Here is a 15,068-nt window from a genome sequence, read left to right on the forward strand (position 1 = left end):
GCCCATGACTCAAGGTGCCCGCTCACCAGCTTGCTGGATGCGGGAGGCAGGGGTGGAAGCCACAGGCTCGGCAGCGCTCCGGAGCCGGTTGGCAGTGGCCCCTGTGGGTGGGCCAGGGGGCAGGGCTCGTGTCGCGGACCCCCGGAGCTGCCCCATCCTCTCCTCGCGCTCGTGTTCTCGCCGCTCCCGGTCCACGTCCTCGGGGTTCCGGGCTGCACCCTGTGGGCATGTGAGATGAGACCCGGTCAGCCCTATGAGGTCAGGGTGCTTTGGGATCCAGTACTCCCATGGGGGCAGAGCAGGGGAAGGGAGGCCAGGTGGGTGTCTCAGGGAAGAGGCATCTCAGAAACCCTCTGGTCCAACCTCCCCCTTAACAAAGCAGGAAGCCCAAGAGACCTGGAAATGACCCATGATCATACAGTACAGAGAAACAAAGCCACATAACTGCCCGGAAGGAGGAAGCTGGACCTGAGAGGCAGAGGGAGGTCCCTGTGCCCTGGTCTCATGAGGGTGGAGTCAGAGTTGGTGGGCTAATGCCCCAGGGTGAACAAGGGCACTCCTTGGCCCTCCCAACCTGGGTCACCTCCGTGTACAGAGGGCCCTCAACTCCTAAAGGTTTCCAAACACAGCAAGGCAGATGTTTAGAGGCCTGGAGAGAGAGTTACAAGGCTAGCTGAAGGCGGGGCCAGGACTCGAACCAGGTCTCCCAGTGCCTGGCCAGGGGATTTTTTCAAAGGGCTGCTCTTCTGCCCCTGGACCTGGCAATGGCTTCTGGCAAGTAGTGTAGGGGCCAAAACCAAGCCCAAGGGACCCACACAGATGATGCTTGCCTTGGGATGGGAGCAGAGAAGAAATGGGCTAGATGCCCCATGGAAGAAAAAGAGGCCCAGCAGACAGGCTGGGGCAGAAGGGGTGCATGAGCCCCAAGGGCCCTGCCCTCCAGCCACTGCCAACCCCTGTGCAGGAGGAAAGGAGAAAGGCCCAGAGAGGAGCACAGTGTGAGAGCGGCGCCCAGCCGCATTACCTAGTTGGTCCTGGGGTCGTCCACAGGGAAGGGCGGGGGGCTGGCATGAGGGGGGCCGCATCTGTGGAGGAGAGAGCTGCGGGCTGAGTTGGGGGCCTGCTCATGGGCCACAGGGTACGGGCTCCTCCAACCCTGACTCTCCCAGGGAACTGGCCGAGAAGGCCCTGCTGTTCTTGAGAGATGGGGTAGCCCTCAACTTTAAGCAATTCCAGGAGGTAGTGGCTAGGAATCAGGGCAATCTCTGAATCCTAGTGAGGAACCAAGGCCCAGAAAAGCCACGTGATCCTCCTCCTGGGGCCACAAAGCTCAGGGCAGAGCTGGGATATGAACCCAGGCCTCTGCCACCCAGTCTTGCTCTGCTCTCTGCACCCACAGAGGACCTAGCAGAACATTCTAGGGATACACATCCTCAGTCCTCCCACCCACCAGCCTGTCCAAACAGGCCTGGAAGCACCTGGGCTCCATCCTCTGACCTTCAGTTCTCACTCTGGGCTCCCACCCATTCAGTTATTGACTGGCAAATAGAGGAGCTCAGCCAGCAGCACAGCAAAGTCGAGTGACAAGAGCTGCAGCACCACTTATTAAACACCCTGTGAGCAGAGGGCACACCAACCCTGCAAGGGTTGGGGAAACAGGCTCAGTGAAGCCAAGTGATACACTCAGAAGTGCACAGTCCAGGGGTCATGGTTGAGCAGAGCGCTCAAGTCCCTGTCCTTTGTGACACAGCAGGCTCAGGCCACTGCAGCCCTGCAGCAGGAGGAAGTGAGCCACACTCTCCACGTTTCCATCCAACCCAAGTGATGCCTCAAGAAACGCACACCAGGGAGGTCTCTTGGCTTTTATTTGCCCACAAGAAAACACAAAAGGTCAACATCAAAGTCACACAAGCATCCACCCATGTCTGCGTGGACCCATCCTTGCCCATGTTGAGTTTCCACCTGGCCGGCTAGTTGGACCTCGGATCGCAGTGGCTGCGTGCTGACAGCAGCATCCTAGGCTCCAGGGATTCCAGGGCACTGATGTCAAATGATACGGGATGGCTGCTCTGAGGAGGGAAGCTCTCAGTCAAGGGAGGAATCCTTCTCATGGGAGAGTCTGCCGCCCGTGGTGCTCAGCAATGTGTCCAGTCTGCTGGTTGGTGCTAGTGAAGACTTCCTGCAGAGGAAGGTGATGTGGGAGGGGCTTGGCCTCAGGGTCCCCATCTTGTGTCTGAAGATGCTGCTGTCAGGGACGGCTGGAGGTGGTCAAGCTCACCGTGGTGGTGATGGAGTGGAAGACGCCCACTTATCCAGTCCGATGGCCCTCAAGTCAGAGATCCATGCAAGGTAAGGCTACTGGCACCGCTGCTCAGCTTCTGACTTCAGGGCCTGCCTCGAAAGGAACCCCAGGAGTGGATCAGGGTGCCAGCAATGGGTGGAGAGGGTGCTCCTGGCATGGCTTGAGACAAGATCTTGTCAGCTGGACAGTCCCATGTGAGGCTCTGTGAGGAGCCATCTGGAGTAGCAGGTCCCACAAAACCTTCTGTGATGATGGACGTGTTCACCTCTGACTTGCTGGAATACGGTAGCCATTAGCCAGCTACTCGTGGCTCCTAAGAACTTTAAACGTGGCCAATGCGACTAAAAAAGTATGTTTTCAGCTTTGATTAACTTTAAGTAAAAATGAGCCACAGATACCCAGGGGCTACCATACTGGGGGGCACAGGCCCAGACAATGCAAAATCCATTCTCGGAGCTCTACCAAAAGAAACGGCCAGATCTAGCCCAGAACCCGACTCAGGAATGACTTTCTACATGGATGAGTGAGTGCCCGAATGCCCTGAGCAGTGCTCTGGAATGGGAAGAGCCAGCCCTGGGCCATGCCCCCAGCTAGAAGGTCTGAGGTGAAAAGTGCCCCATCACGCACCTCCCACCCCTAGGGTCCTTTGGCCCCTGGAACCCCCAACCTCTGTTTCATTCCTTAAGAAACAGTATCAGACTGCTGTCTGAGAGTCCGAGAGACGAGGGGCACAAGACCGAGTGCCCATCCCAGCATCCAGGAGAACAAGGCCTCTGTCCTGAGCATCTGGCAGAGCGGGCCCAGGGCGCCCGCCAAGAAACGAGAGGCACACCAGGATGAAACGCGGTCCAGGTGGGGGCATTTAATGAGCTCACGTTCAATACAGAGGCCACCAACAGGGTCTGGCTGAGGCTGCTGCTGGTGCCTGTTCCCACCAGGCCCTCCAGGGCAGTGAACATCATCCCTCCTTCAGGCTCTGTTCGTCAGGCAGCTGATTCATCCCCAAGAATCTCGCCGCAGAGACTTCTCCGCCATGCCCTCTCCACTGTATCCCCACCATGCCAAGGGACGTCTCCTCGGGCCAGGCCCCGATGGGCTCAGGCACACCTGGTGATGTCAGAACTGGGGCCCTGGAGTCCAGACCACAGGCCAGTAGTTTGGGGGGGGCAGCTCTTCCACCTCCTCCACGGGCCTATCTGGAGGGCCCTGGGTGCCCAGAGGCGCCGGGCACCTGGAAGGGACAGAGAGAGCAAGCAGAGGCTCAGCCTCTTGTGCCCGCTGGGTTAAGCTGGCCAAGTGGTAAGTCTTGGAGAGGCCAGGTCTTGGAGGCTCCTTACCAGTATGTGGGTGGGTATGTGGGCCCGGCACAGGGACGAGGGTGGGGACAGGGCAGTGCAATAGCTTCACTGTCACGGGGCTGAGCCTGGCTTGAGGAAGCCCTCTTTTCCAGAAGAGACGTGAAGCAAGACACAGGATGTCACACATTCCGGAGCTCCAGGCCCAGCTGACGAACGCTTCTCCCCGCCCCACCCCCAAGATTCTTAAAAAAGAGAGAGAGAAGAGGCACCTAGCAAGACCCAGGGTCCCATGACCAAGAAGAAGGAAACCACAATGAATGGGTCCAGGCTGGCCAAAGGGGCCTGAGTGAAGGCGGCCACCTGGGATGTGCAGAACAACAAGAGCAGGATGGTGTAGGCCGCAATCAAGACAGCGGGGGGGCCTGCCAGCGCCATCCAGGCCCCGCCACGGGCACCTAGGAGGGATCTGAGGCCCAGCCAGGCCCTCTTGGGTCCGGCGGGAGGTGATGCTCTGCCTGGGCCCTGCTGACCACAGCGGCACATGCCATCAGCATCGATGAGGCTGGGGCAAGGGGAGCATGGAGGCTCTGAGACCCCCATGAGATCACTTGCACTGTTCAGCTCAAAGCTCCCATCTTCTGGGAGCCCCGCCCGCCACAGGGCCACTTTAGCCTCATGAATCAGGGTCTCCCCAGTCCAGTCCCCCAAGCCCGCCTCGGCCTCCAGGTGACTCACGAATTTGAGCATGTTCCAGTCGAAGACGTAGTCGTAGGAGAAGCCCTGCCGGTGGAAGAGGTTGCGGAAGAGCTGGCGCAGGTAGGAGTAGTCGGGCTTGTCGTCGAACCGCAGGGAGCGGCAGAAGTTGAGGTATGTTGAGAACTCAGCTGGAGGGGGGACAGAGGGGCCGCTGTGAGGCTCATGCTCCCAGGGCCCCCAGCAGCCAGCACTGTCCTATCCAGCCACTGTCCCTCCAAATACTTTTGGTCTAAGAGGGGGCAAGACGACATCTAAGAGATTGTCCTCCTTATGACAATCAGTAGCCCAGAGCCCGACGGGAACACTAAGCCACAGGAGGAAAACTTCCATTTCCTCCTCTGAAAATTAGGGGTGAGAGAGGGCCCTTGTGAGACAACAGAAAATAAATATATTGGTCCCTGCCCCTGGATCCTCGCACAGGGCTCCTAAAACCCTCGTAATTTCCTAAGTGGTAAGAGCACTTTTGCTCTAAGGAGGAGACTGTGGGTGGGCTCCTGGAAGGGGCCCTGTCACCAGAATGACCAAGCCATCATTAGAGACTTGGAACGTCCAGCCCCCACCCCTACTCCCTTCTCTAGAGAAGGGAGAGGGGCTGGAAACGGAGTTAGTGATCGCTCATGCCATGATGAAGCCTCCATAAAAATCCCGAGAGTGTGGGGTTTGAAGGGCCTCCTGGCTGGTAAACTCTTCAGGAGGATGACACACCCCAACGCTATGGGAACAGAAGCTCCTGTGTTCCGGACCCTTCCAGGCCTCACCCCATGTATCTCTTCAACTGGCTGTTCATCCGCATCCTTTATCATACCTTTTCATAAACTGATATTTCTCTGAGTTCTGTGAGCCAGACTGATTGAATCTGAGGAGGAAATCACGGAAACCTCAGATTCATAGCCAATCGCGCAGAAGTACCGGTGGCAACCAGGACTCGTGACTGGCACCGGAAGTGTGGTGGGAACAGGCCGTGGAACTAAGCCTTCAACCTACGGGACCTGATGCTATCTCAGGTAGACAGCGTCAAAACTGAGTGAAACCATAGGACACCCAACTGGTGTCACACAGAACTGCTTGGTGAGGGGAAAAAACCCCACACCTTTGCAGATCAAAAGTATCAGAAGTGACGTGTTCTGTGGGAGGAGTGAGGGAGCCCCCCAGGAGGAGGAAGGACTAGAGTTTTCCCTAATACTCAGCCGCTGAGAGGGGAGGCAGGAGCGTGGGTCAGGAGACACTTGGTATTTACCAGCCAGGCCTCCTAGCTGTGCCTGAATAGCAACAGAGAGCCTGTGATTAATGTTCTGGTGCCGGGGCAGTGGTGGCCCATGACGGCTCTCTGTGGCCCCATCTGCCCCGCAGGAAAGGCCTCCGGGGTCCCAGGTAACCACCCCACCCCTCCCCCGGCTACTCACAGGGGTAGCCTTTGCAGAGGACCTCGATGGGCGTCGACATCTTCTTCTCGCTGATGCGCTCGTACTTCTGGCGCTTGGTGGCCGCCTTGAGGCCCTGCCAGGGCAGGGAGCCCAGGTTGAAGTACATGAGCACGTAGCCCAGACTCTCCAGGTCATCTCGACGGCTTTGCTCTGCAGAGTCAAGGATAAGGTGAGGGGCAGGGTCCACTCAGGCTCCTGGTTTATGGGGGCCAGGACCCCTTTCTCCAGGACACGCTCCTCGATTGAGGGGAACAACCCACCCTGTGCACCCAGTATGGGTCTCCCTTTGTCACATACCATTTTGTTGCAGCCCCATTACAAACAGGCACAGTTATCACCCTCTTCTGCAGAGAAGGGGCCTGAGGCTGAGCTTTTTAAAATTCAATCTAGGCCTCGTTCTTCCAACTCAGGCAGTTAATCATTCAACAGCTGTGCAGTGGGCCCCCGGTGCCTCCTTGCCTGGCAAGGTAAGGCACAAGCAGACAGAGCTAGGGACAAATCTAACTTGAGCACTTGCTAAGCTGTATGACCTTAAGCAGTCTGTGTTACCCTGTGAGCCTCGCTCATCCAGGCTACTGTAGGGATGAAAGAAGGCATGGCACGATGCTTGGCACGATGCTTGGCACATGGCAACTACTCTCAGGAAGAAGACCTGCCTTGGTGGCCAGCAGCTCACGGGTGCACTTTGCTCCTGGGTCCCTCTCACTCACCGATGCCCAGGTGGGTGTTGATGGAGGCGTAGCGGGCAGTGCCAGTCAAGTTCTTGTTTTCCCGGTAGGGGATGTGCTGGTGGGTGCGGGCATCCCGGTACTTCTTGGCCAGGCCAAAGTCAATGATGTACACCAGGTTGCCCTTCTTTCCCAGCCCCATAAGGAAGTTGTCGGGCTTGACGTCCCGGTGTATGAAGTTCTTGGAGTGGATGTACTCAATGCGGCTGATCTGGAGGAGTGGAAAGCAAGTCATTCAGCAAGTGTTCGTTCCATGGAGGGGCTTCACCAAGCTCTCTGGGCCAGGCCCTGGACTGCGGGTGAGGGCTGGGGCCGTAGAGATGGAAAACACATCCATGGGCGGGGGAGAAAGATCAGTCTGCAACAATGTATAATGATTTCAAGGGGCAAGTCAAAGAAGGCTTCCTGGAGGAAGCCATATTAGAGAGGAACTCTGAAGAAGGAGTTCACCAAGTTTTCTGTGACACAGGGAAAGAGAGCAAGGTAGGAAAGTGAATGGCAAGATCTAGAAATGAAGCCCAGAAAAGCATTCTCCTGCCCGGCTCTATACCCTCGTAGGACATGAGAGGTCCTCAAGGAACCAGAGAGGCATTTCAAAGGTTGAAGCCTTAACTTGGTAGGGGTGACAGAGATGGAGCACACACAGCCAGGATTTGTCCCCTGGCTTCCAGAGGACACCAAAGCCAGACAGACACACAGGCCCTTGTCTTCGTTTAAACAATGTTTAAAAAACTTAAATTAACATCTATACACACAGTATGTCCTCTGGCAGGTTGGTCCCCTCATTGGGACTCAGGCTTCCAAGTATTTCCTAAACCTTTGAGTCTTCTGTCCTGTGAGACTCTAACAATCCTCCTCTGCACACACACACTTAGCCTAAAATTGAAGGATGTTTGCAGACTTTCTGTAGAGCGACCACAGACACAGACCCCTATGCAACACGACCTCCATATACTATTCCAGGGCTAAAATGCTATGCTTTTTTTCTCTTTTTTAAGTTTCCCTCCCTTGAATTTATAAAGGACTTAAGGACTGCTCATCCATGGGTGCTGCTCTGGTCCAGGCACTGCATGGTATCCCACTGGACCCCACAACAACCAAACAATGGGGAAATGCTCCTGAGATGACTGAGGCCCAACAGTTCACCTATGGTCACTGCATGTGGACATGACCCAGTTCACCTGAGGGCAGAGTCCCAGGCCTTCCCCGGGACCCAGCTCAGTAGGTCTGGAGCTGGAACTGGGAATCTGCATTTTAACACACACTCTCAGCCCTACCCCCATGGCTGATGGTCAAAGTTCCCAGGTCCTGGTCCAGGAACCTGGCCTGTCCTGTGTCACTGTCACTGCCTCCTGCTCCAGCATCCTCCAGATGAATACCCAGTGCCCAATAGCACGATGGGGAAGAGGAGGTTGAAAGGGAAGCAAGGAGCCCACAGGGCCCACAGTCCTCAGTCTGGGTGGGACTCACCATCTGGTCGGCCAGGAGCAGCACCGTCTTGAGGCTGAACTTGCGGGAGCAGAAGTTGAAGAGGTCCTCGAGGCTGGGCCCCAGCAGCTCCATGACCATCACGTTGTAGTCACCCTCGGCCCCGCACCACTTGATGGATGGGATTCCCACTGTGGGCCAGATACGGGGCTGTCAGGGGCAGTCACTTCCCATCCCGACCAGCCCCACGGCTCCTCAGGCTCCCACCCCCACCCACCAGGCCCCCTCCGGCCCTCACCTCCCCCCTGCATCATCTTGTAGAATTTGCTCTCGATGTGCAGCTGGGGGTGCTTCGTTTTCACACACTCAAGCTTGATGGCAACTTCTTCACCAGAGGCGATGTTGGCACCTGCCAGGGACAAGAGACCAGGGTCACACTCCGCTGGCCGGGCAGCCCTAGACCAGGACCAACTCAGTGTCTGCCCCTACGCAGCTCAGTGCCCCTTGAGGGAGGCTGGAAAAGCAGCAGAGGGCCCAGCACCATATCCAAGGGAAGCAGAGGGAACTGTGGACATAGAGTGGGCACCTGACCAGCTCAGGGAGAAGCTAAGCTGCAGCAGGGGAAGGAATGAGGGGTATGGCCCATTCAGAGAATCAGAAGCTGGGGCAGCAGGAAGGCTGAGTGTGAAGGGATCAGGGCAGGCCAAAAAAGGCTCACACACCAGGAAGGGGAACCTTATCCTGGAGACTGGGAGCCACTGAGGACTTCTAAGCTGGAAAGAGGTGAGGTCAGTGGTGTACGGGGCTGAGGAGGAGAGAAGGGATGGGGCAAGGCTGTCTCAAGAAGTTACAAAAAAAGACCCAAATCCAAGCTGCACCCAGCCTGTTTCCCCAGCTACAGCCACAGGTAGGCTGAATTGGAGGCTAGGCTGAGACGGTGTCTCCTCGGGGCCAAGCGGGACTACAGCTGCAGTAACTAAACAGTGTCGTCTTAGGCCACAGACAGCACAGGAAGTCTGCAGAAGGATACAACCCCTGGAAGACTGAGAACAGGTTAAAGTGGGCACCTTAAATCAGGGGACAAGATGGGACTGTGCAACAAACATCCCTGGAGCAACTGGCAAGGCATTTGAGAAAAGACACCGCAGCTCACACCATGCACCAGGAGGAGCCCCAAGTGGAGCAAAAGATCGAAAAGGGAAAAAGGTGGGGTGTAAGTTGGGCCAACCACTTTGGAAACCAGGTTGGTGTTTATCTGGTAAAGCTGAACACACACAAACCTCCGACCAAGCCAGGCTACCCCCAAGTGTACGCCCTTCAGAAACGTGAGCACCAGAAGGCCACACCATCTATGACCAGAAAGTCCAGCACCAGAAGGATGGCCACCGGTGGTGCAGGCACCCAGAGGTCCCCAGGCGGTGGGAAGGGATGCGAGACGGCTGCAGGCTGCAGCGAATGGCTCCTGGCATCCAAACCCTGAGCACAGAGAGCAAGGAGCGGCACCACTCCCAAGAGCCAGAAGGTGGAGACAACCCCAACACCCATCAAGGGAGGTGGGGATAGCCACCGTCTGTCCCTGCAGTGGAGTGTTACTCAGCTCCAAAAAGTTACAGGGCACTGACACAAGCTGTGACATGATGAACCCGAAAACACTGCTCGGCGAATAAGCCACACGCAAAAGGCAAACACTGTACGATTCACTACATGAAATGTCCAGAATATGTGAGTCCGTAGAGACAGAAAGCAGATGGGCTTTGGGGAGCGGGGAACACGACATACAGATGTTCTTCTGGGTGATGAAAATGTTTTGGAACAAGACAGGGATGGTGGCTGTACTACACTGTGACTGTACTAAATGCCACTGAATTGTGTACTTTTTAAATAGTTAACTTTTAAAAAATTGAAGTATAGTCAATTTACAATGCTGTGTTAGTTTCTGGTGTACAGCACAGCAATTCAGTTACATAAACATTTCTTTTTATATTCTTATTCATTACAGTTATCACAAGATACTGAATGTAGTTCCCTGTACTATACAGTAGGAGCTTGTTAAAACGGTTTATTTTGTTATGTGAATTTCACCTTATTTTAAGAAAAAAAAAAGAGGAAGGGGCAGAAGGCTGCAAGCACAGTTCTCTTTGTCTCAAACACACAATACTGAAATATATACAGTTTAGGGATATAAACATGGGATAAAACTTTTTAACAGAACAGAATAACTTAAAACAGTGATCACACCTCCATGTGGGGGAAGCAGAGGACAGGATGGGGACCAGGAGCCCTGAAAGTGACAGGCATGTCCTCCTCCAACTGGGTGGTGGGGAGGGCGCCTTATACCATACACATGTTTTATATATATTCTTTGGGGTGGGGGGTAATTAGGTTTATTTATTTTTAGAGGAGTTACTGGGGATTGAATCCAGGTCCTTGTGCGTGCTAAGAATGCGCTCTACCACTTGAGCTATACCCTCCCCCCTGTATGTATTCTTTTGTATCTATTCAACATTTAATTTAAAAAAATAAAACAATGAGATGTTAGGAGCATTGCCTTTTAATTTTGGGGAAAGCAAGGCTTTTTATCCCTGACTTAAAATCCAGAAGCCATTAAAGGAAAAGAAAAAAAAAAAAAAGACTCCTCCTCCAAAGGAGAAACCCTTCTCCCTGGCAAAGACACCAGAAAAAGTCCTAAGAAACAGTACATACTCGTAACTTATCAGTGGCAAAGAGCCAATATTGCTAATAAATAATGAGCTCCTTCAAATCAGGAAAAAGACTGACGACTCCATAGGAAGTAGGGGAAAGGATTCAAATAGCCACTTCACAGAGCAATCAGTATAAAAATGGCTCACTCATATGAAAAGAAACTCAACCTCCTGGTAAGAAAACACAAGTTGACACTACCCATTTTCCCGTAAGCCAGCATGCCCCCTGTGGGCAGGGTGTGGGCAGTGGGCACGCCTCCCCAGAGTGTGAACTGGGAAAGGCCAGCTGCAGGGCCGCTGGGCTCCCTCCACTTCCCACTTTGGAGAGTTTACTCGACACTCCCGCACAGTGCAAAACAAGGTCTGGACGAGGCGGTCCGCTGCAGGCTCTTTGCAACAGTAAAAGCTTGGAAACAACCCAAATGTCCAGCAGTGGGGACTGGTTAAATAAAGAATGGCCCATCCATAAAACGGAACACAATGGAGAAAGAATGAGGAAGCTCTCTCTGTGCAGAAGTGGAAAGATCTCAAAGATACAGGAAGTGAAAAAGCAAAGTACAGAACAGTATGTATTCTATGTGCTCCTTTCAGTGTTAAAAAAAATAAAGTGGGGAAACAATATGTATCTGTGTTTGGTTGTAGCTACGAAAAGAAACATGAGAAACCAGTAAAGACAGGGTAGGGCTGGATCAGAATGGGAGGGGATAAAGACATTTCACTGATACCATGTTATGTGTCATTTTTTTCAACACTTTTGTTGCAACATAATTCACACACTACATAATTACTCATTAAAAGTGTACAATTCAGTGCAGTTCACAAGCTCATGCAACCAACACCACAATCAATTTTAGAACATTTTCACCAACCCCCAAACCCCTGCACCCCTTAGTAGTCACTCCCCACCTCCCTGCAACCCCCCAGGTATAAACAACCACTAATCTACTTTCGGGCTCTATGGATGTGCCGACTCTGGACATTTCATATAAATGGATTCTGCTTTCAACTTAGCATGTTTTTTGTTTTGGTTTTGTGTGCTTTCATTTCTGAGCCACATAAAATTTAAAAAAATATTAAAAACAAGATTCCTAAATCCAGTAAGCAATGGGACAGGAAATGCTTTGCAAACTGTAAAGTGCTTTTGACACATCAACACTCGATCACTAAGGAGAGCCTTGTATGTTTCTGGGGGACAGTGAGGATGTAGAGAGGTGGGGGGCTAGGGCTCACTGCAGTCCGCTGGCCATGCAGCAGGAGGAAAGGCCACAAGAGCTTCTGCTGTGTGAGCAGGACCGTGCCAGACAGTGGTCATAGCATGTGCAAAGGCCCAGCAGCAGTGGGGTGCAGTGAACTCTGGGTGGTCTGATGCAGCTGGAGCTCAAGATGGCTGAAGACCATGGAAGAGGTGAGCAAAGGAGAGATGGGAAGGGTCTCATGTGCTGAGCTAAGATCCCGACCATCAGCCCGAGACTCCACAGGCCAGGCGTCGATTCCTTATTACCAGGCACTGCTGACATCTGGGCCTGATGCCTCTTTGTTGTCGGATATTCTTTGCATGCTGCGGTGTTCACCAGCATCCCTAATTTCACTCATAAGCTGCCAGTACTACCCACCACCTCCACCCCTGAAACAACCAAAAATGTCTCCAGACCTTGCCAAATGTCCCTTGTGGGACAAAATCCAGCCCCCTTCCTCTTGTTGAGACCCACTGGTGTATTAGAAAGGACTGGAGAGCACTTGAGGGGGAGAGGAGACCCAGAAGGAGGCTGCTGCAATTGTCCAGATCGGAGCTCGTGGTGGCCCCACCCAGGCAGGGGGCTGAGACCAAGTGACACTTTAGACACAGGGCCCTCAGCACGTATGATTCAGCAGATTGTGCACAGAGGAGAGGTGCCAAGGAGAACCTTCCTCCCTGAAGGAAGGTGGAGGGTAGAAGGAGCCCTATGGCCCCCTGATCTCTTACCCTATCCTGCAAATACTACTGTTTGTATCTCTGTTCGACACATGTGGAAACTGGGACACCAAAGGTCAATGACTAAATGCCACACAACTTTCCTGCAAAAGGGACCTAAGCTGTTAGGCAAAGGCTTCTGACTCCCACCGAGTACTGGAAAGCTGTCACAGTTGCCTCCCCTGAGGTCCCACCACCACCAGATCCCTTCCCTGCCTCTGAACTCTACCAAGAAGCTGCTAGTCTTTTCTCTCTCCTTTTAATTCTCACAACTACTGACCCAAGGCTCAGAGAGGTTAAGTAACTGGTCTAAGGCCACACAGAATTGGCTGGGACAGAGCCAGGAATTGAAGATTGAAGCCCGAGAGACCCTGCTTTCTCCTCTGTTCCAATTCCCTAGCATATCATTCATTCGATCAACAAACCCAGACTGAACCCTGGGCCAGCTGAGGCAGCCCTGCCCTGGAGGAGCTCAGCTCATTTTCCGAGGGAACAACAAAGGATAACTGACTAAGGACCAGGGTGAAGTGGCAGAGGGGGCCCATCAGTTAGATAGAGCAGCCCTGTGCAGGCATAAGTCAGTCTGGAAAAACAGACTTGGACACTGAGAAGGGCTTGGACCTGGCCACCCCTAGAAGGCCTGAGACCTCAGCAAGCTCTAGGTGGGGAGCGGGACAACCAACCTCCCCTAGAGCTCACTCGGACACTCACAGACACACGGGGACACTCAGGGACCTGGCTGGACTGAAGGCGAGGATGAAGTACCCCTACAATCACTGGCTGGGAACCACTGTCCCCTCCCCATTTAGAACGGAGGACCAGAGACTAAGAGGTCTAGAAAGTCCCCAAGGGCACACGGCTAGTGGTTGGCAGAGTGGGCAGCACAGGCTTGACCACCTCTGGACCCCAAGCAGCCAAGCTGAGGCCCGAACAAAGCTGGGCCCCCTCTCCTGCTGGCCACTTTACGATGCTGAGAGGAGGAAGAGGAGGTGCCGGAAGGGGAGCTGTGGGCCTTGCAGCCACATCCACAAATGTGCTCGCCCACAGTCGATCCTGGAAAGCAGGGCCTGGAGGCCGCGCCCAGCCCCACCTGCAGAGGCCATCTGGAGTCAGGCCCTGGCACTGGCACCAGCAACAAGAATGTGGCCAGAGCTTCGAACAAAAGGAGCCAGCGAGGCCAGCTGGAGTGGCCCTACAATCACCACCGTCCCCACACCAGCGAGAGGGGCCCAGGAAGGAGCCAGGAGGACACTGCATCAGGACAGAGCCCCTGAGCTCTGTGCAGCCAGGGAGGGCTGGACATTCAGGGAGAACTGGCTCCCTGCCCCGATTCAGGCGGAGAGTTGGGGGGACACAAGATAGAAGCACCCCTGCTGGGCCAAGCACGTGGAGTCTTTGCATGATGAGGATCTCATTACTTCTCTCACCACAGTGGAGGCCTCATGACCCCATTTTACAGACAGGAAGCCAAGACTAGCAGAGGTCATCGCTTGCTTAAGAGCATACAGCGAGGAAAAGAAATGCCAGCACCCAAACCCTGGCAGAATTTACTCCGAAGCCTTACGAAGAGGAGTAAACCTGGACCTCGGTTTGAAAATGAACTAGGTTAACTACTAGATAAACAGGAAGTGCTGCCCCCAGGGAGGGCCCACCACAGGGACCAGGGACACTGGCTTTCTGAATGATCTTGGGTTCCCCCTCCACCTCTGGGCCTCAGTTTCCCTTCTGCAAAGGGAGGGCCTGGGACCGGGTGCTATCCAGGAACAGGATGCATCTGTCCAAAGCTGCCTCTCCATGCCCTCTGCCCTCAAGCCAGTGGCTCTAGGCTTCAGCCCAGAGCCCAAAGCCTCCATCAGAGGCTCCTTTACACCCACCCCCATTTCACAAACAGCAAGGAGACGGGTACCCCATTCACAGGTGAGAATGCTGAGGGCTCAGAGAAAGTGACTTACCCCAGGTCACACAGCACATGAGAAGTACACCGGGGACCTGAACTTGCCCCCAGATCCTAACCTATCCTGCCATACGTGAGGCCACTTCACAAGCCTCTGCATGAGACAGCCCCCATTTCCTCCTTCGTCCATTTGCAAGGCATTCACCGAACACCCACGTGCTGGGCGGTGGGACAAGAGGGACACAGCCTAATACTTGCCTCCCCTGGAGGAGCTCGGGGTCACAGAGGAAACCTTTCAAATAACTCCAGCCTGCACTGTTCCTTCCTTCTGTCCTCAGCTGTGTTTCCAGAGGGTGATCTACTAGGTACCTTACAATGACCTGCACATCCAGCTGGCACTTTACAGTTTACAAGATGCTTTTCCATGTGCCATTTCACTCATGTCTCATGACAGCCCTTGGTCAGCCATGCATCTGCATCACACAAACTTCACAGACCACACAAAGCCAGGTCTGATGTCTCCCTCCCACGTTCCGTCTTGTACACACTCTCAGTCTTGGGGAGGGCTGTGGGTATAAAGAACGT

The 15,068-nt window shown here is 54.1% G+C and overlaps 1 protein-coding gene across 11 annotated transcripts in view; it reads right to left on the reverse strand.

Moving 5' to 3' along the window:
* The window catches only part of CSNK1E (casein kinase 1 epsilon), a 33,885-nt gene that overhangs the window by 3,004 nt on the left and 15,813 nt on the right, over nt 1-15,068 (reverse strand). For 3 of the 11 annotated variants that reach the window (XM_072973514.1, XM_072973515.1, XM_072973513.1), the window contains exons 3-9: nt 8,235-8,345; nt 7,979-8,127; nt 6,491-6,719; nt 5,760-5,930; nt 4,336-4,484; nt 1,025-1,085; nt 27-219 (exon numbers count right to left, since the gene is read on the reverse strand). In XM_072973514.1, coding sequence (XP_072829615.1) covers nt 27-219; nt 1,025-1,085; nt 4,336-4,484; nt 5,760-5,930; nt 6,491-6,719; nt 7,979-8,127; nt 8,235-8,345 — 1,063 coding nt within the window. Of the gene's footprint in view, nt 1-26; nt 220-1,024; nt 1,086-1,116; nt 3,534-3,605; nt 4,485-5,759; nt 5,931-6,490; nt 6,720-7,978; nt 8,128-8,234; nt 8,346-15,068 lie in introns of those variants that run through there. The other 8 variants (XM_072973517.1, XM_072973518.1, XM_072973516.1 and 5 more) reach the window with 4 other exon arrangements.

Source organism: Vicugna pacos, chromosome 12, assembly GCF_048564905.1.
Source record: "Vicugna pacos chromosome 12, VicPac4, whole genome shotgun sequence".
Classification (NCBI taxonomy): domain Eukaryota; kingdom Metazoa; phylum Chordata; class Mammalia; order Artiodactyla; family Camelidae; genus Vicugna; species Vicugna pacos.